Source organism: Cricetulus griseus, chromosome 6 (genome assembly GCF_003668045.3).
Source record: "Cricetulus griseus strain 17A/GY chromosome 6, alternate assembly CriGri-PICRH-1.0, whole genome shotgun sequence".
NCBI lineage: Eukaryota > Metazoa > Chordata > Mammalia > Rodentia > Cricetidae > Cricetulus > Cricetulus griseus.
Window position 1 is genome coordinate 154395302 of NC_048599.1, and position 19819 is coordinate 154415120.

Below are 19819 nucleotides of genomic sequence, written 5' to 3' on the forward strand. Positions count from 1 at the left end.
CCCAGAAGACCCCACCCCTCTCTGAGGAGCTCTAGGCAGTTAAGGTTCAGCAAGAGTAGCTACTGTATTGTACGGTGTTTGCTTTTTCTCTCTGAATCACTTATATGATACCATCTTGGAGAACAGATACATTCGTCCAGTAGCCATGGCTACTAATCAGTGATAGCCAGGTCTATGGTAATGAACTACCAGTACTTCCTGGTAGATGGGAGAAGGAAATCACAAGACCGGTTCCTAAGATTGCAGCCATTACTCCTTCCAGTGCAACCCCAGCTTCAAGTGATCTTGAGAGATGCTAAAGAATACAGACAGGGAACCTTAACTGAGAGGCTCTAGGGTGTAGCTTCTGTGAAGCCACCGTCTGTGACGTGGTGGGACTTGGTGGTGCAGCTGTTGGGGGGGCATGCCCTCATGTAAGTGATGACCCTTGCCCTTTTTCCATACACCAGTTTCATCAGAGAATGTCCCTGTCCCAGATGAGGACAAAGCACCACGGGTAGCCACCATCCTGTGTTCTCCTGACTGCTGGGATGTGAGTGAGAAGCTGCATATGAATGGGACTTGGGGAGGAGATCCTCCCTCTGAAAAAATCCAGACTGGATGTTGGTGCAGATGTGTGTGCTCTCTGGAGTTGTCACAGCTATGTGAGACCATGAAGGGAGTAGTGTTCCAGTACCTAACAGAGCAGATGGGAGACTGGAAAATTTCCTCATAATCCTGAAGCTAACATGCCTTAGACATTTGTGTGGTATGTGTGTGTGCAGTCCAGAGAGCAATGCTCGATGTCTTCAACACAATCCAGTTTTATTAAGAATCTTCCTGAGGAGCCAGGCGTAGGTGGTACACACCTTTAATCCCAGCACTTGGGAGGCAGAGGCAGAGGCAGGTGGATCTCTGTGAGTTCGAGGCCAGCCTGGTCTCCAGAGCGAGTGCCAGGACAGGCTCCAAAGCTACACAGAGAAACCCTGACTCGAAAAACCAAAAAAAAAAAAAAAAAGTGAGGTTTGGGTCTTGCAGAATTGGCTAGGATGCAGACCAGCAACCTGAAGGGACCCGCCTGTCTCTGTCTCTCCCCATTGCTAGTTACAGATGTTTTATACATGGGTCCTTATACTTCCACAAGTACTTTTCCAACTAAGCCATTTCTGTGCCCCTCCCCCTTTTTTATAGACAGGACGTCATGATGTAGTCTAGGCTGCACAAAGGGATCTGCAGGGCTAGGGTTACAGGCATTTACTTCCATTCCCCATTTAAGTGGCCTGCGGGACACAGGGCGTCATGTATGCCAGGCAAGCATTATAGTAACTGAGCCACAGCCCCTTAATAATATATTTTCTAAATTACTTAAGCTATTAAAATTTTTTTCAAGCTCAGGTTTGGATTTTCTGTCCCCAAGGCAACAAGGAAGCAGTGTGAGGCTATTCTGCCAAGAGCAGACAGCCTCTCAGAAGTGAGGGTTAAAGTGCCCATAGGATGCTACAGAGTCAGGCTGGCATGCAGGTATGGCTTCCCAGAGGGCAGTGTGCACACACAGACACGCTAATGTTTACTTGTATCAGACTATATTTGAATGGAACTGGAGCACAGTAAGACACAGCAGTGTGGCATGAAACAAGGGAAGTGGGTTACGAATTTTCAGGAGCCCCCACAGGTGTGGGCTGAGGGCATTTGGATCTCAGCTGGGGTGTAGCCATACCTAGGTACCTTCTGGAGCCATGGGGTAGGTATTGGGCTCATGAGGTCAGGGTAAGGCTGGTGAGGCAGCAATGGAAGCCAGTGGCCCAGGCAGAACTGATAGTTACTTGAGAGAACCCCAAGTCCCCAGCCTCCAACCATGGAAAGGAACTGAGCCCATTGGCCCCACAGAAGGCAGTTAGAGGGACCAAGCCAAGCTCCTGTGACAGAATGCAAACTGGCTGAGCCTGGAACAGCTAAGAGCAAACCAGAAAGGAAGGCAGGCCCAGAGCAAGCACTCCAGGTACAGAGGGTCTCTCTTCACGTCAGCTCCTGCAGTAAGTCACTGACAGAATAAAGAAAAGCCAGGAGACAGAAGGAAGGGACTGGGACCTGGAGGCTGTGAGAGCTGAGAGTGGCAGACACAGGCAGAGATGCATCTGAGGAACAGGGTAGCCCTTTCTCCTCCCCAGGAAGCCTTGCAGGCTCAGGCCTCCACAGAGGCTGCAAGGCTACTTCATCTGGCTTCTGTCACTTTCTGCAGGAATTTGAGGGCTGGGGTCACTGAGAGGTCATAAGGGCTGGGGATCCAGCTGGGGCAGCTCAGGGGGCTGCTCTGCGGCCTTCTTTTCAGGAGCCACATCTTTCTGGTCACCTGCTGGAGCTGGGACAGGAGCGTCACCTGCAGAGGGAAGAAGGAGATTGATGTTAGACAAGAAACTTCCCAAACACAGAAAATAGGATTCCCGGGCCTATTCCTTCAGACATAAGGTCCAGGTCTGTGCCTCCTCCCTCAGACTGAGGGTCTGATTGAAGGGCCTGGGCCCTGGTTTTCCTCCTTCAGACCCAGTGCCCCAGGGTACAGAGCAGTACCTGTGTCTGCACGGAACTGCAGCTTTCCCTCAGGTTTGGAAGGTGGAACATTCTGTTCTTGCTGTTGCTGCTTCCTCTGCTCCATCTGCAGAACAGCCTGCAGGAAGTGAACACACAGAGAAGAGGTTATGGCCCCAGAAAGACCCCATAGCTAGACAAAAGTGGCTACAGTCCCCTCTCTCCCCCATGTCCTTGGTTCCTCTGTCAGTGAGCTGGGATTCACACTAGTTAGCATTTAGTTCTCTCCTGGTGTGGCTCAGGTGTTCCCACACTGAACCCTGGTCCTCCCCTCCTGGGCCTGACTCCCTCACTGGCCTCATGTAAAAACGGCTGCAGCACAGTCAGGCATGGAGGGAGAATCCTCTACCTGTACCGATGACAGGAGCTAACCCTGCAGATATGTATCTACTATTAGCATGGGAGCTACAAGCCATCCCACCCTGAAGACACCCATTTGGATAAAGAAAAAGGCCCTGTGAGATCTAGATGATGGGCCCACATTCCCCAGTTGGTCACCTGCTGCAGCTCTCTCTTCTGAGCCTCCAGGCGGTCCTGGGAGCGCCCCAGGGCCTCTGTCTCCTGGCTGAGGCGCTGGGCCTTGGCATTGAGCTCAGCCTCCCTAGCAGCAAGCTCCTCCTCAAAGCGCCTCAGCTCCTCCTCTGTGTAGGCCGGATACATTTCCACTGTCTGCAAGACACAGGACACAGGTCAGTTCAACTGGGCAACCCCCGGCTCACCAAGGTGGGAGAAGGTGAGAGGCTGGGGTGCGTGCGTGCGTGCGTGTTTCTGTGTTTCTGGCACACATTCCAGTGACCCGACTGCAAGCAGACTAGAGCAGGAAGAACAGACCTAGAGATGGGGATGGGACTGGGGTGGGGGTGGGGGTGGGGGTGGATCAGGGAACCAGAAGGAGCAACAGAGACTCAAACAGATCAGGAGACCCCAGGGGTGCTGAAGAAAAGCTGCAACTGGGAGATTAATACCAGAAAGTTCCCATGTCCTCACCTTCCATCCTTCCCCAGTGTCCCCAAACTCCTTCCTCTGCGTCGATGCCAGGAACTCCTCCAGGGTCACAAGACGGTCCTGGTTGGTGTCCACCTAGGGAGCCAGAGCCAGACCAATGTGAAGGGCTGTGCTGAGCCTGCTGCCACGCCCACGCCCCCACCCCCACCCCCAGGGTGTCTTCTCTCACGTTCTTCATCACGTGCTCCCTCATTCGCAGCCGCTCCTCCTCCATCTCTCTCATGTCATCCTCCTCGTTCTTTGGGTCGTAAACTTTTTCCAACTGCAAAGAGAGAAGCATGAAGCATTGCAAGACGTTGGGGACAATCCCATGCCCAGAGGACCTTGGGGCTTGATGCCACTATTGAAAGCTTTGTCCCCATGAGCTGCTGGAAGTTGTAGTTTTGTCCTGCAGTGCCACTGAACCACAGGACCTCTTAGGGTGCATGAGGCTAAAATATGTCCAGCCCAAACCAGAAAGCTTCCAGTAACTCACCTCCTTGGTAAAGAGAGCTTCCAGTTCTTGCTCATCTAGCACACCATCGCTGTTGATGTCTGGGATGTAAGACAAGAGGGAAAAGCTGGTGAAGGAACTGTGAGTGGGTGTGAGGTCTCTTATCAGAGAGCAAGCAAAACGGTGGCCGTGACCAGCAGGCTTCAGTACATTGCTATAAGAATCCTGACTGGGTGTGATAGCACACGGCTTTAATCTCCACATTCCTGAAGTAGAGACAAATCACTTGAGTTTGAGGCCAGCCTGGTTTACAGAGTTCCAGGACAACTAGGGCTACACAGAGAAACCCTGTCTCAAAAACAAAAACAAAAAAAATTTTGTAGCAAACAGGGGCCTAAGAATGGAGTCCCGGGGCTCTGTGACCTCTGCCTCTCTGAGAACCAGGCCCATGCCAACTCCAGTGGCCAGGGAGGTCCCCGCATCACGGGCTATCGTCCTTGCTTGTCAGCTTGCTCCTCAAGGTGATGCCTGACTCAGACCCACTTCTGTCTGCTACACATTTCCTGCCATTCACAAGGCTCCTGGGATTGGTCCTCGCCTGACTGTCCAGAAGTCCAGACAGATTCTGTTTATCCTAACCTTCACTACAGGGCCAGCAGGGCCTCCCAGTCACCACCTATGCTCAAACCCTTCCCTGTGTGCAGTGTGTGACAGCCCCGGAAGCCTATGAAGCCCAATCTCTCTCTCTCTCTGTATGTGTGTGTGTGTGTGTGTGTGTGTGTGTGTGTGTGAGAGAGAGAGAGAGAGAGAGAGAGAGAGAGAGAGAGAGAGAGAGTTTCACTCACCTAGAAAACTCTTCCCCATGTGGCAGAAAGAAGATAGCTATCATTTTGGAATTCCTTACTTTTGTTCTGGCAACAGCACTGAAGATGGAACCTAGGGCTTTGTGCAGGCAAGCCAAGCACTCTGCTACATACACAGCTGTCACTATCCTTCATCCTCACTTTTCACATGTCCACATGTCCTCTCTGGAACTGTCTTCTAACTGGACAGCCACTGGTCATGTGTCTAAAGCCTCAATGACACCCAGTCCCTTGCACAGATAGCCTTTACTCAGGGACCTAGAGCCAGTATCACAGACGTAAGCACAATGGCAGACACTGACATGGAATCCATGGGTTGAGAGGAGGGTGAACTAGGAGCTGCCTGGTGGGTACAGAGGTCTAGTTTATAGCCCTGGCTGTCCTGGAACTCTGTAGATCAGGCTGGCCTTGAACTCAGAGATCCGCCTGCCTGTACCTCCTGGGTGCTGGGATTAAAGGCCTGCACCACTACCGCAGGTCTTTTTTTTTTTTTTTTTAAAAAAAAAAAAAAGATTAGGTCTCAGGCAGCTCAGATTGATCCCTAACATGACACCTGGGTGAGGGTGACCATGAACTCCTGAGCCTCCTCAGGTCTGCTCATGTGCTAGGTGTGCTTCACTGTGCTTGGTTCAAAGTTCCAGCTTTGCAAGATTAAAAGGTATCTAGGAATTATTTGCACAGCAGAATACTGCACCCAGTGCTTGCCCTGCAATATGAGGTTCCATTTCTGGCAACAAATCAAGCGAAATCCACCACTGGCTACAAAAATTCATACTCACTGTGGGCACCTGAGCCTTGGACGTGTCCCAGCTCTCTGGCTCAGTCCTGCTCTTGGCCCAGCGTACCATTGTCTTCCTTGATAAATTTCTTCATAAATTAAAAAAAAATTCAATTGTGTGCATGTGTATGCATGTGAGTGTACGGGTGCGCTCAGGGCTGGGGCGTCGGACTCCTGGGGGCTGGTGTGTGGTGCTTATGTGCCACTGGGTGTGGATGCACAGCTATGAGGGCAAAAACCCCCTCATGTCTGACCTCATTTTCAGAGAGCACATCTCATCAGCCTGGAACTGCAAGTCAGGCAGGCTAGCTGGCCTATGAGCTTAGAAGGCCCTGCCTACCTCTGCCTTCTACTTCACCATAACTGAGCTATAGGTAGACACTATCTCACATGACCTGTGGGTTCTGGGGATCTGAACTCAGTTTCTTATACGTTTAAGGCAAGTGATTTACCAACTGAACTATTTCCCCATTCTCTAAATTAAAAAAAAAATTATACACTGGGTATAGTGGTGCACCCCTTTAATCCCAGTACTTGGAAGGCAGGCAGACCCTATCTCCAAAGGGGGGAAAAAAAAAGTCAGGGTCTGGCTGTCCTAAAAGTCTCTCTGTAGACCAAGCTGGGCTTGAACTCATAGAATTCTGCCTGTCTCTACTTCTCAAGTGCTGGGATTAAAAGCACATATCACCAGCCAGCAGGACCCTGTCTTAAGAAAAAAACCCACATTTTTAAAAATTCTGTACATGTGTGTGCTTGAGTGAGGGCGCACCAGTGACACAGCTCAAGCATGGGGGTCAGAGGTCAACATGTGGGAGCTGGTTCTTTCCTCCCATCATATATGTTCTACAAATCAAACTCAGGCTGCCAGCCTTATGCAGGGCTCTTGGGAGACCCAGACTTCTGAGTTACTGTGGCAAACCTAAAAACTTCAATTCCCAACAGTCTTGTGGCAGTTTTAAAAAACAAGAACAACTTAATGTGTACAGTGTTTTGCCAGCATGTGTGCATGTGTAACCATGTATATGCATAGTGTCCTCAGAGGCCAAGATTGGCTCTGGATCCCCTGGAACAGTTATTAGAGAGAGCTGTGAACGTCACATGAGTGCTAGCAGCCTCTGGAAGAGCAGCCAGTGCTCTTAACTGCTGAGCCATCCTTCCAGACCCTCTACCTCCCAATAAGCACTTTTGTCTCTGTGACTCTTGGGAATTGTAGTTCTTTTTTTTTTTTTTTTTTTAAAGATTTATTTATTTATTATGTATACAGTGTTCTGCCTGGATGTATGTCTACATGCCAGAAGAAGGCACCAGATCTCATTATGGATGGTTGTGAGCCACCACATGGTTGCTGGGAATTGAACTCAGGACCTCTGGAGGAGCAGCCAATCTCTCCAGCCCCGAGTTGTAGTTCTTTATGTACTCCTCAAGCCTGGTCTGTTCAGTTAGAGAACATGGCCATTCCTTAGAATACAGAGGAAAATAATATTGAAGAAAAAGACTTGGTCCTTCCCTGGAAGATCCCAGACTTAACAACAAGGAGGGGGAGGGCCCTTGGCCAGTCAGCATAAGAAGAAGGGCTTACAAAGTTCCACTGGAAAGGGTGCTGAAAGACCATCAGGACCTCTCATGTCAGCCTGGTTCTGGAACACCCTCCCCACCTTACCATGCAGTATGAAGAAGGTCTTGGGGTTGAACCTGTTGGGGTCCAATCCATCCAGCTCCTCCCATACCTCCTTCAACTGGGCTTGGCTGCCCTGTGGAGAATAGTGGGAGCTTGTGAACAATGAATCTGTATCGGGTCAGACAGCCCTATGTGCTCATCCAATAAATTTTAGTCTCCTCAAGGCAGAACTACATAACCCAACAACCTTTGGAGTATTTTCATATAGGAAGACATATGGATTTTTTGCTTCAAGGCCTCTTGGGAGTTGTAGTTTTGTACCTTCATTCATTTCTTTTTTTTTTTTTTTTCTGCTTAGGACTGGACATAGTAAAGCATATGTTGGGTCCTTACAGGGACATTGACTTTGGGGTGTTCCCGGTGTCTGCGCTGTTGCTCTTGTAGCTTCCTCTCGGCCTCCTTCCGCTGCTCCTCTCCCAGAGACTCCAGGTAGCGTCTTCTCTCATGTTCCTTAAGCATCTCATAGCGTTTGAACTCTTGATGATGTGCGGCATCATACTGGGCGAGGTCTCGGGTGGCCTGTGGAGAGGTGAGAGGGTCGCGCTCCTCCTGTCTTTCAGACACCTGGCACAATCCACAGCAAACCCTAGGCTGCTTTCCCAAAGTGGTGATGTTTACACAGTAGCAACACCAGTTCAGCATTTCATAGTGAGCAGAGGACGGTGTGTGAGGTGGATCAATAAGGAAAGCAGCATAGCTTGGGTTTCCAAGAAATGTCAGGGAGGAGCCAGCCTGTAACTAAGCACTTGGGAGGCTGGAGGATGGTATATTCAAAGCCAGCCTGGGCTACATAGCAAGATACTGGCTCAAAACAAATCTCTCTCTCTCTCTCTCTCTCTCTCTCTCTCTCTCTCTCTCTCTCTCTTTTCTTTTAGTTTTTTGAGACAGGGCTTTCTTGTATAGCTCTGGCTGTCCTGAAACTCACTCTGTTGAGTCTGGCCTTGAACCCAAAGAGATCCACCTGCCTCTTCCTCCCAAGTGCTGGGATTAAAGGTGTGCGCCTCCACTGCTCAGCTAAAGCAAACCTTATAAGACAATAAATTCATGCTCTTCAAAGCTCAGTTTGTAATTAGTTATCATTGAAGCAACAAGGTCCTAACAGTTGTTACGGGGACAGCTGCACTACCCAGGTGGCCATGCACCAAGGGACAGCTGTGAATGCCAGACAAGTTTTGCTTGACACTTCAGGAGGAAGTCTTAGGCACCTAGGGGATAAAGCCCGGGACTGATGCGGAGCATGTGACAATGCTGAGGACAGCCCCCATCACATAGCGCTAGTCACCTCTTGCCATGGAGAAGCAGGAGGGCATTGAGAGCTGATGCACAGCCACACCCAGCACCACTGCTCTCCTCCAGAATGCAAGGAGGCAGGGCCCACGTCTCATCTCCACTCCGCTCCCTCCTCCTCACCGTACCGTCTGGATCAGCATCTCTAGGTCCCGAGCCTCAAACGTGTGCTGGTTCTGAGGGTCTAGGTGTTCAAACTGCTTGAGGAGGTTCAGGTGGTCCACCTGCAAGTCTGAATAAGGGAAAAAAGTCAAACAAAACAACACCCATTGTGGCTTTTCTGTCAGAGCCCCTGACTCAGGACAATAGTGTAAAGAGGAAAGTCACAGCAGGCCAAGGAGGCAAGAAGGATGGCACACATGCCTGGGCAGATACCTGAGGGTATGACGGAGGGGGTGAGCCCTCCACCGACTGTGATGCTTCAAATAACAGTAACCGTGATACAGCTGTTATGTTACTTGAGGGGACACTGGGCCTCTCTCCTACTGGTACTGAGTTCCCTAGTGTCCTTCGCTGCTTCTGTCTACCTGGCCTGGATCCTGTTCTTTGTACTCTATGATTTCTGCATTGTTTGTGAGACTTAGCAGCACACTGTGTACCCAATTGATTTTATGCCACCTATGCCAATCAATGTGGGCTTGATGTGCTTAATTTCCAGGAGGTGCCAGAACACAAGGCCAAAAGGCCCTGAGGTCCCTCCTCATGCTAAGCTAATATAACCTGCTTTGCCTTGGCACATGGTCCCTAGAAGGCCCTATTCCCTTCATTCCAATCCCCCTCCATAGCCACACACAGGACAATGACCAGATGTGCCTCTAAGTTCTGTTCCTGAGGGCTGCTTTCTGCTCTTGGTAAAGAGAATGGTTTTGAACAATAAATTTTCCTAAGTTGGTCAAAAAAAAAAAAAAAACAACAAAAAAAAACAAAAACAAAAACAAAAAAAAAAACCCCAAAAACAAAAACAATAACCATGATGACAGCTATCAATGGCAGGCCTTGCTCTTAATAGCACCTTAATACAAGTCCCTGCCTTGCTATCCTACCCTAGGAACACGGGCCATGACTAGCCCTGATTAGTGTGCTGCTATAGTGGTGGTGAGTGTCGACGTGTCTCTTTCAGTTGTATGTCACTCATCCTTGGCAGCAAGTGCCTTACTGGCTGAGCCATCCTACCAAGCCCTAAATCACTTATTTAAAACATACAATTTGATGGTTTTTAGTACATTCACAGGTACATACAAACACCACAACCATGACTTTTAGGATACTGGTCTCATAGCCCAAAGAACCATGCTGAGTCCCTTCGACAGCAACATCTTTTTCCTTCTCCAGGCGCTGGCAGCCATTCCTCCCCATCCCATCTCTGTGGATTTGGCCACGGCGGGGACATTTCATGTGCTTTGTCGTCTCTGTATCTGGCTTCGTATGGCACCCTATTCCGAAAGGTTATTTTCCTTGTGCTGATGCCAGCTTCACTAAGGAGGCAGAGACAGTGGATCTCTAAGCTTGAGGCCAGCCTGGTCCACAGAGCAAGTTCCAGGACAGCCAGGGATACACAGAGAAACTTTATTTCAAAAAACCAAAACCAAACAAACAAAAAGCAAAGACTATACCCCATGGTGGCACAGGCCTGTCATTTCAGCTACTTGGTAGGCTGAGAGAGGTGGACTGTATGTCCTGTATTTGTCTGGGGTACAAGACTGTTTTAAAAGACTGCTGCAGTGGAGTACCTTCCTAGAGTCCACTGATGAGAGGCGGGCAGTAGTGAGACTTAGCAGCACACTGTGTACCCAATGGATTTTATGCGAGTGTCCGTGTGCATGTGTGCGTATGTGTGCACACGCACACACATGGGTGTACAGGTGCATGTCACAGAGTTCATGTGAAGGTCAGGTCAACTTTGTGGAGTGGGTTCTCTCCTCCCTAGCACATGTGGTTCCAGGGATGGAACTCAAGTCATCAAGCTTGGGGGTAAGTGCTTTTATCCATCTCACAGGCCCTTATTACAGTTCAATAAAGATATTAAAAAAAAAAAAAGTAGCAACATGTGGTAGCCTACACTAGCACTCAAGAGGTAGATGTAGAAGTATCAGGAGTTCCAGGTCATCCTTGGCTACATAGTAAGTTTGAGGCTAGCCGGGCTGCATGAGACCTTGTCTCAGAAAGACAAGCTTGCCACAGACCTCCCAGAAATAAACAAAAGGGGGGAAAAAAGCAGAATGTCAGGTGAAAATGTGCCAGGAAGAAAAGAAAGAAATGCTGAGTAATTGCCACTGCCTTCCCAAACCCACAGCACCAACCACCCAGTACAAAGCCACCCAGACACTGTCCATTCCCCCATACTCACTGGGCTCCTGCTTTGCATCCATCTTGGCCTTGAGCAGCATCCGCAGCCTTGATACCTCCTGTCGCTTGAGCTCGTCAAGCTTGGTTCGGACATGGTGGCTGACAAAGTCTAGCTCTCGGCTCAGCTTTCCACTCTTCAAGGACAGGAAAGGGAATACCCCAGTCAGGTCTCGCCATAGGACCTTTCCATGTGTGGCCACCGACTCTCCAGCCACCTCTTTCCAATCAAGTGTATCTTTTAGTATTCAACAGGAATGGTACACCTCCCTTGGGAAGCATCTCCAGGCATCACCTTCACCCACACTCAGAGTGCTGTGGCCGCTGCTTTCTCGGGGACTGACGCACCTGGTATCTTGACTCTGTATTCTTCCATCAGAGCTGACCCTGGCCTCTCAAGCTCAGAGCACTATGGGGCTGAAGTGTCTCTGCTAGGTACAAGGCCCTGCAACACTGCCTGCCCATCAGTCCCAAAGAGCTGCCAGACCTGGAGGCTCCTGGGGTACTCAAGACTGTCAACTTGACAAAACCTAGACTATCTAGATGACACCATCTAGAGCATGTCCAAGAGGGAGTTTCTAAACGGACTCAATTAAAGTGGGAAGACCCTCCCATGAGCTGGGCTCCAGAGCTGAGGAAAAAGCAACATGCATCGTTTTCTTTGACCTTGGACACAACACAGAGGCTGCCTTACACTCCCAATGCCACTTCTATGAGGGGCTGGGCCTGTGAACTGTGGTCAAGGATAAATTCTTCCTTAAGTTACTTTTGGCAAGTACTTTGTTACAGCCATGCAAAAAAATAGCTTAAGACAGAAGAAGCCAATCAGATGAGGCAGATAAGAACTCCAGGGCTACCTCATAACAGATGGGAAACTGAGGCACAGTAAATTGAGGTTCCACAGCTGGCAAGTAGTAGAGCAGAGAACTCACGTCTATGTTTTGACGCATCTTCCCGGCTGTGGCGGAGAAACTCCTTTGAGCACACCCTCCCCTAGCCCATGTCTGACGCACCTTGATGTCCTCAGCGTTGGCAGCTTGCAGCTTCTCACGGAAGTGCCCATCTGTCTCTAGCACATTGATGACCTCCTGGAGGTATCGGTGGTAGTATAGGCCTGTGTCCTGGAGAACAAGGGCAAACATAGCAACACCTGCCTTAGCCTCTAAGTTTCTTTCCCTCAGCCAGGACCACAGCTCAGCTCCTAAGCTGCAGCTGATGTGGTCTCCACACACAACAGGAGGCCTGCTTGACTAGCTGGTTACTCCAGAGCCAGTCCAGTTCCAACCCGACCTTCTGCCAGTGTCCACCTCCTGGAAGGTTCTATGGCATGGCACTCAAGAAATGAAATATGGGGGAGCGCCAGAGATGCTTCTCACATGAGCATTTGAATTACAGCCCAAGAACCCACTTGAAAAAAATGCCACTCATGAACTGCAGAGACAGCTCAGGTTTTTTGTTTTGTTTTGTTTTGTTTTTTGTTTTGTTTTCCAAGACAGGGTTTCTTTGTGTAGCTTTTAGACCAGGCTAGCCTCGAACTCACAGAGATCCACATGCCTCTGTCTCCCGAGTGCTGGGATTAAAGGCATGCACCACCACTGCCCGGCTAGAGATAGCTCAGGTTTAAAAGCACTTGCTGCTCTTGCAGAGGACCCAAGTTCAGTCCTTGGCACCCAAATCTGGTGGCTCACAGCATCTGTAACTCCAGCTGCAGGGGACCTGATGCCCTCTTCTGGCTTTTGCAAGCACCTACACATGTGACATAAACACATATACACATGAATTTTTTTTAATAAAAGTTTTAGAAAATAGTAAAAATAAATCTCACAAGGGAAGCCAAGTATGTCAGTGCATGCTTGTATTACCAGCTCTGCAGCTGAGGCAGAGGCATGTCTGGGAGCTCTCTGAACCCACAGCCCAACCTCTGAGGAACTCCAGGTCCAAGTAAAACACCCTGTCTCAAAACAAGGTAGATGGCTCCTGAGGGAGGAGCCCAGCAGCTGACCTCTGGCCTTCCCGAGCATTTGCACATGCACCTGTACACACAAATATGATTAAAAACCTGGACATACACACTTACACAAAAAAAGGAAAAGAAAATCACAGGGAGAGGCCAGGTTTGGTAGTACCCACTTATGATCTCAGCACTAGGGGCCTAAGGCAGAAGGACTGCTTCAAGTTCAAGTCCAGCCTGGGCTACAGGGTGAGCTTTTGCCTTTAAAACAACCACAACAATCCAAACAAAACAATGAAGGGCATCAGGACTGGAAATGAAGGAAATGGGACTCAACTGTGCCTTATTGTGTCTGCAGAAATTCCATAGAGCAGCAGCTGCCCACAGACCTGCCTGCTGTGGGTCCTGAGTTCTTACTCAAAAAAGCACAGCCTTTGGGGCTAGAGATAGCTCAGCCATTAAGAGCACATACTGCTCCAGCAGAGGACCCACACTGGTCCCTTACAACTGCCTGTAACTCCAGCTCCCGGGCATCCAATGCCCTCTTTGGGCTTCCTTGAGCACCTACATTAACATGTGTGTACCATACACAGACAAAAATACAAAATTAATAGCCTGGCATGGTGGTGCATACCTCTAATCCCCACACTCTCAGCTCCACATGTAGAGTCACCTTCTATATTACCCCCTCCAACTGAGGGGCTTTATTATTAAAAGGGGTGGCTATTCTCATGACATACTCTCTGGGTATCTCTATGTTAAGAGGGAGTAGCTATTCTCATGACATACTCTCTGGGTATCTCTATGTTACTTCCCTGTGATAAGGACCCCACAGCGGTTGTTTGTTTTTTGGTTTTTTTTTTTGGTTTTTCGAGACAGGGTTTCTCTGTGTAGCTTTGGAGCCTATCCACACTTGCTCTGGAGACCAGGCTGGCCTCGAACTCACAGAAATCCGACTGCCTCTGTCTCTCGAGTGCCGGGATTAAAGGCATGTGCCACCAACACCCGGCTTTGTTTTGTTTTTCAAGACAGGGTTTCTCTGTGTAGTCCTGGCTGTCCTGGAACTCTGTAGACCAGGCCTCGAACTCAGAGATCCATCAGCCTCTGCCTCCCCAGGAGGGCTGAGATTAAAGGAGTGCTCCACCACCACCCAGCACCCATGGTGGTTTTAAGGTGCTTATTTTACATCATGGACCAAATGGACACTGCAGGTTTCCTGAAGACTATGCACTCTCAACACATGTGTCCCGTGTCATTCTGTTCCCTTCTGGTTCCTTTTCAGTCACTCCAAATCCTTACAGGGAGGAAATCAATGCAATATGACAGGGCAATCCTATCTTTATTATGTTTTGTTTATTTTATTTTATTTGAGACAGGGTCTCTTTACATGACTCTGGATGTTCTGAAACTCACAATGTAGGCCAGGCTGACCTCAAACTGGCATGCCAGGCAGAACAGACTGTCTTCAAATGGCACCCAACGTGGTGGCAAGAGTTGTCACATAAAACCTGACAAAAGCTTAGAAAGGGGCCAGGGTTGGTGGTGCATGCCTTTAGTCCCAGCACTCGGGAGGCAGAGGGAGGAGGATCTCTGTGAGTTCGAGGAGTAATTTTAAAAAAGCCACGTAAAGATGGAAAATACACAGAGAGTCTGGACATTATATGTTATTCTGTCTTTGAATTGTTTGATTGCTGAGGAAAGAGAAACAGCTGCTAACAGACATTTGACTATAAATGCTGCTAGATTAATCCAATTTACATATTTTGAAAATGCCTTGACTTCAAAATTTAAGTCTAAGGACATGTTACATTGGAAAAGAGGTTCTGCTTTTCCATGAAAAACTGTGGATTCCTTCCAGACCAATATGGTTTGATCAAGCAAGACCCCCCTGAACCAGTGGCTCAGGTGATCCAGCATCCAAACAGCTGAGACTATGAAGCCTCAGACTACTACAGACAGGATTTGGCCATGTTTCTGGGTTTCTCAGGATCCCCATGGTGTTGACAGTGCCCCCAAATAGCAGAAAGCAGTTTGGAGAGAACTATACCCAAATTCCCAAGTATTGTTTAGAAATGTTTGTTTTCACTTAAATGGGGCTGGTTATAAATGGTTAATAATTACAGTCAATCTCTTTCTAAAGAAAAAAAGGAATATGATATAGAAATGAATACTTTGGATTGGTATGGATTTTGGTTTACTGATAACAATTTTCTTTTAAAGATTTATTTATTTATTATATATACAACATTCTGCTTCCATGTATATCTGCACACCAGAAGAGGGCACCAGATCTCATAAGGGATGGTTGTGAGCCACCATGTGGTTGCTGGGAATTGAACTCAGGACCTCTGGAAGAGCAGTCAGTGTTCTTAACCTCTGAGTCATCTCTCCAGCCCCCTACTGATAACAAATTTAAGGTCAATTTTGTTCTACGTATATTTCTACTCTTGTTTAGGTATTGTGTTTATACAGCTCACTTAAAAATGTAATATATAATTACAGATTATAGTCACCTATAATAGTCAAAATTTACGTTAGTTAGGTTTTCTAGATATATTTCAAATGAATAGGTATTCTTCAAAAACCTTTCAAAGACCTTCAGAATATGGCATTTAAAATGGTTTATTAGGGTTTTTCATGAAAAAGAGATGCAATTGCTCCTGACAACACCAATTACATCAGAGAAGAAGATGGACATTGAAGAAATTCTATATGGAGTTTGCCTTCAACATGGCAAGACTAGCCATTCGGGCAAGAAACTGCTCTTGCCTGGACTGTTTGACTGTATGCTGTATAAACTGGACATGCAGTACCTACAGGAAAGTGACTGCTGAACTTGCCAAAACAAGATGGGGCAGTCCTGCACGGTTCCTGCTTCATGAAGAGTCTGCCAGACACTATGACCTATGGGCTGAGATGGATGCCCCTATGTTACAGAGCAACTTTGGGTGACTGTTCAGGCAGTGAGATGTCTTTGTCAATTTTAGAGTTTATGTATTATCTTTCTCGAGTCTGACAGAGTTGAAGACAGATAGTTACAGTTATGGTTTTCCTTAGTTATGATGAAAGATAAGTTACACATAAAACTTTAGACTCACAAAAATAGGATGATAGAATATTTTCTTTAAATTTTGCCAATTTTTTTTTTTTTTCCCGAGACAGGGTTGCTCTGTGGCTTTTGGAGGCTGTCCTGGAACTCGCTCTTGTAGACCAGGCTGGTCTCAAACTCACAGAGATCCACCTACCTCTGCCTCCCAAGTGCTGGGATTAAAGGCGTGAGCCACCAACGCCTGGCAATTTTGCCAAATGTTAATGGACTAAATATTGTAGTTATAATTTTTGCTTGATAACTGTTTTGTTATATATAACTTTACTATGTTAAAGTTAAAACTTTTTTTTATTTAGACAGAAAAGAGGAGATGATGAGGGATATCCTTCTGTATGCTGTGAATATATGTCTCTCTTATTTATTTATTTATTTATTTTGGTTTTTCGAGACAGGGTTTCTCTGTGGTTTTGGAGGGTATCCTGGAACTAGCTCTTGTAGACCAGGCTGTTCTCCAACTCAGAGATCTGTCTGCCTCTGCCTCCTGAGTTCTGGGATTAAAGGTGTGAGCCACCACTACCAGGCATATGCTTCTCTTATTGGTTGATGAATAAAACACTGATTGGCCAGTACGCCAAGCAGTAAGTATAGGTGGGGCTACCAAATGAGGAGAATTCTGGGGAGAGGATCAGAGGGATTCCACCAGAGAGACACCATGTAGCCACCAAAGTAGGGTGCCTAGGCATTAGCCAGTAAGTGAACACCATGTCAAGATAATAGAATAGAAATGGATTAATAATTAAGAGAGAGCTAGACAGTAAGAAGCCTGAGCCATCAGCCAGTTTATGATTAACATAAGCCTCAGAATGTTTATTTGGGACTTGTAGGGCAGTGGGATCAGGTGGAATAGAAATTCTGTCTTCAGGACCCACCTGCCTCTGCCTCCTAAGAATCTGGGATTCAAGGCTTGTGCCACTATGCCCAGCTTGCTTTATTATGTTTTGTTTTGTTTAAAAAAGTTTGATCCTTCCGGGCGTTGGTGGTGCAAGCCTTTAATCCCAGCACTCGGGAGGCAGAGGCAGGTGGATCTCTGTGAGTTCGAGGCCAGCCTGGTCTCCAGAGCGAGTGCCAGGATAGGCTCCAAAGCTACACAGAGAAACCCTGTCTCGAAAAAACAAAAAACAAAAAACAAACAAAAAGCTGGTCTTCCAGAATTCCTGAGTTCAATTCCCAGCAACCACATGGTGGCTCACAAACATCTGTAATGAGATCTAGTGCCCTCTTCTGGTCTTCAGGGATACTTGCAGACAGAACACTAATGCACATTTAAATACATCTTAAAAAGAAAATGAATGGCCAATAACTTCCAATTTAAGTTTTTTGGGTTTTTGTTTTTGTTTTGATTTTTAGAGACAGGGTTTCTCTGTGTAACATCCTTGCTGTCCTGGAACTCACTCTGTAGACCAGGCTGGCCTTGAACTCAGAGATTTCTTGCCTCCCAAGTGCTAGAATTAAGGGCATACACCACCACGGTCCACCTTTGAACTGCTATCTTCCAGGACAGCCAGAGCTACATAGAGAGACCCTGTCTTGCAGGGAGGGGGAAGAGTCCATCCAACAATACCGGTCAGTCATATGTCCACTGCTCAAGAAGGCTGATTTGCCTCCAGGCATGCTAAGGGACAGGAGGAGCCCAGGCCATTTCCTTAATGAGGTAATGTATTTCCAGGCCAGAAGCCCCTCCCTGGGTGCAGCTGTTGGCTGATCTTCACTGCTGAACCTGCCACTTTTCAGAATTCTCATTCAAAAGTGTTAACATTTCCTTCCACCCCTTCTCTGGGTCTCAGCAAAAACCCTAAGTGTGCTTGTCCCGACACTCAGAACACTCGGCTTCTCAGAAGCCCTCCTGTATATGAAGACCTACACAACGCTCAACCTGTCTGCTTTCTTCCACCCTATCTCAAAACCCTGGCTTTGGCTTTCTCTTTCATCAACCCTCTTCCTGGAACCTGCCAAGACTGTCCTATTAGTCCTGTTATTCATTCAAGATTTCACAGAGTGTACTAACACCTTACAAGAGGCCATGCCACACAGGAGCTTGGAACCACCTGTCTCAGGTGGTGGCCACAGCTTATATTGCTAGGCAAAGTGATAGGAAGAACTAGACAGTAAATCAGGTACCTGGACTTTGAAAGTTCCAACTCCCCTGAGAACAAATGTTTCACAGGTTGAATACACATTGTTGAAATGAGTAAATCAGCCATTCCCATGTCTTTTTCCCATTTAAACTACACCTCCCATGAGCTCTGTGAAGGAGGAATGCCATAGCTAGGTAGTAACATCCAACGGCTTATGGTGCTATTGGGAAATGTAGTTTTTCTTTTGTTTTCTATATTCCTGGTTAAGCAGGATTTTAAAGATCAGAGAGGCTTAGGTGAGGAAGTGACATGGGTTTTCATTTGAGATCTATCTCGATTTTCATATCTCATAGGTGAGGGGGTTCGGTGGGGGGCAGATCTGCTGCACTACGGCTGCACACACTACTGCAAAGGAAGGCAGCTAACCACACGTCTTGGCGTGTTAAAAAGGGGATCCCTGGAGTTTTCACCAGGGCCTTGGGGATGGCAAGCACTGCACTACTGCAAACATGCCTGAGCACAGGGCAGGGCTACTCACCGGGCTCTCAGTGGCCTGGCTGTCCTCCTGATGGGGGGCCGCGCGGTCCAGTGGCACCGCCAGCACAACTGATAGCATCAGCAGAGGTGGTAGAAGCAAAGGGGCCCCGCGGGGCACAGAGGTAGGCATCGTGGCTGGTCTGTAAGTAGAGATGGAGAATGGTTTTTTGAGACATGCGTTAAGTAGTCCAGGTTGGCTTTGAATTCCTGATTCAAATTCCTCCCTCCCAGTGCAATACCCCGGTTAAGAATGTCCCAACCCACTATCCGGCTGGGCAAACGACTGTGCATGCCATCCGCAATGCCATCCCCATTTGCAAAAATGAAGACTCTAAGCGTTCGTCACCTGGAACCCAGGATGCCAGGCCTCCAACCTCCCTTTCCTACAGAGCGGTCCCGCAGATCCTCATCCCGGCTTCCTCAAAGTAGGGAATTCTGCCCTGGATTGAGATCCCAGGACCCTAGCCTCTCTTTCTCGCGGGACCACCGAGACCTGAAACCCTGCAAGTCCCCGGAGCTCCAGCCCTCGACTCGCCTCTACCGAACGCCCCTCACCTCTCCTAGCGCAGAGGGCGTTTTCCCACGCCGGGACCTCTGTCTGGCTTCTGGTGATTTCCCTCCCAAGTCACTCCCACTTTTCCACCCGCAGAGGACCCGCCCCCAGGATACTGATTGGTCCACGCTGGCTCGGAGCTTCCGCCCGAGTTAGCGGCCCCGCCCCTTTCCGATGAGGTTCCCTTACTTTAGAAAATCTTTCCTGCTTTCTTGGAAACTCACATTCTTAAACGTGACATTTCCTGCGTCGTTTTCAAATAAAAGTCAAAGCACTGCATGCAGGGGTGGGGGTGGGGCAACTTTCGCGGACATCTTGCCGCTGTGTCTCCTGGGAATTGTAGTTTTCTCATTTATTTTTGCTCTGCAAGTTCCTGCAAATTAGAACGTTAGTGGTATGCAACTGTATAGTATACTGTCATTATTTTTAGACAGGGTCTCACTATGTAACCCTGACTGGAACTCTATGTAGACCAGGCTGGCCTCGAGATCACAGAGATCCTCCTGCTTCTGACTCCCAAGTGCTGAGTTTAAAATATACCAGCCCCTCTTTTTTCTTTTTCTTTTTTAAAATGTATCCAAGATAGGAATGCTTGTAGAAGAGGAATGCTTTGGTTTCCCGGCACTCCTGTTTTTGTTTTTG

At 48.0% G+C, this 19819-nt stretch overlaps 1 protein-coding gene across 3 annotated transcripts; it reads right to left on the bottom strand.

The window, feature by feature from the left end:
* Positions 1-1545: 1545 nt before the first annotated feature.
* On the bottom strand, positions 1546-19287 carry Nucb1 (nucleobindin 1). Of its 3 annotated transcripts, none has more exons than XM_027420626.2 (13): positions 19180-19287; positions 18626-18764; positions 11966-12073; positions 10957-11089; positions 8738-8841; positions 7656-7841; positions 7305-7395; positions 4046-4104; positions 3740-3832; positions 3553-3645; positions 3064-3234; positions 2548-2644; positions 1546-2356 (listed from the first exon to the last, which is right to left on the bottom strand). In XM_027420626.2, exons 2-13 carry the CDS (start codon positions 18752-18754, stop codon positions 2247-2249), a joined length of 1374 nt encoding a protein of 457 aa, XP_027276427.1. In that variant the 5' UTR covers positions 18755-18764; positions 19180-19287; the 3' UTR covers positions 1546-2246. The 3 variants fall into 3 exon arrangements, with proteins under 3 accessions (XP_027276427.1, XP_027276425.1, XP_027276426.1); XM_027420624.2 differs by having other exon boundaries at positions 11885-12073; XM_027420625.1 differs by lacking the exon at positions 19180-19287 and adding an exon at positions 18971-19164 and having other exon boundaries at positions 11885-12073.
* Positions 19288-19819: the final 532 nt, after the last annotated feature.

Bases quoted from the DNA above. Each gene is read 5' to 3' on its own strand.
- Nucb1 (XM_027420624.2), bottom strand. From the start codon at position 18,754: ATGCCTACCTCTGTGCCCCGCGGGGCCCCTTTGCTTCTACCACCTCTG. The intron at 7,842-8,737 runs GTACGGTGAGGA...ACCTCTCCACAG, and splicing joins TAGAGATGCTGATCCAGACG to GCCACCCGAGACCTCGCCCA. The intron at 3,833-4,045 runs GTGAGTTACTGG...CTCTCTTTGCAG, and splicing joins AAGCTCTCTTTACCAAGGAG to TTGGAAAAAGTTTACGACCC.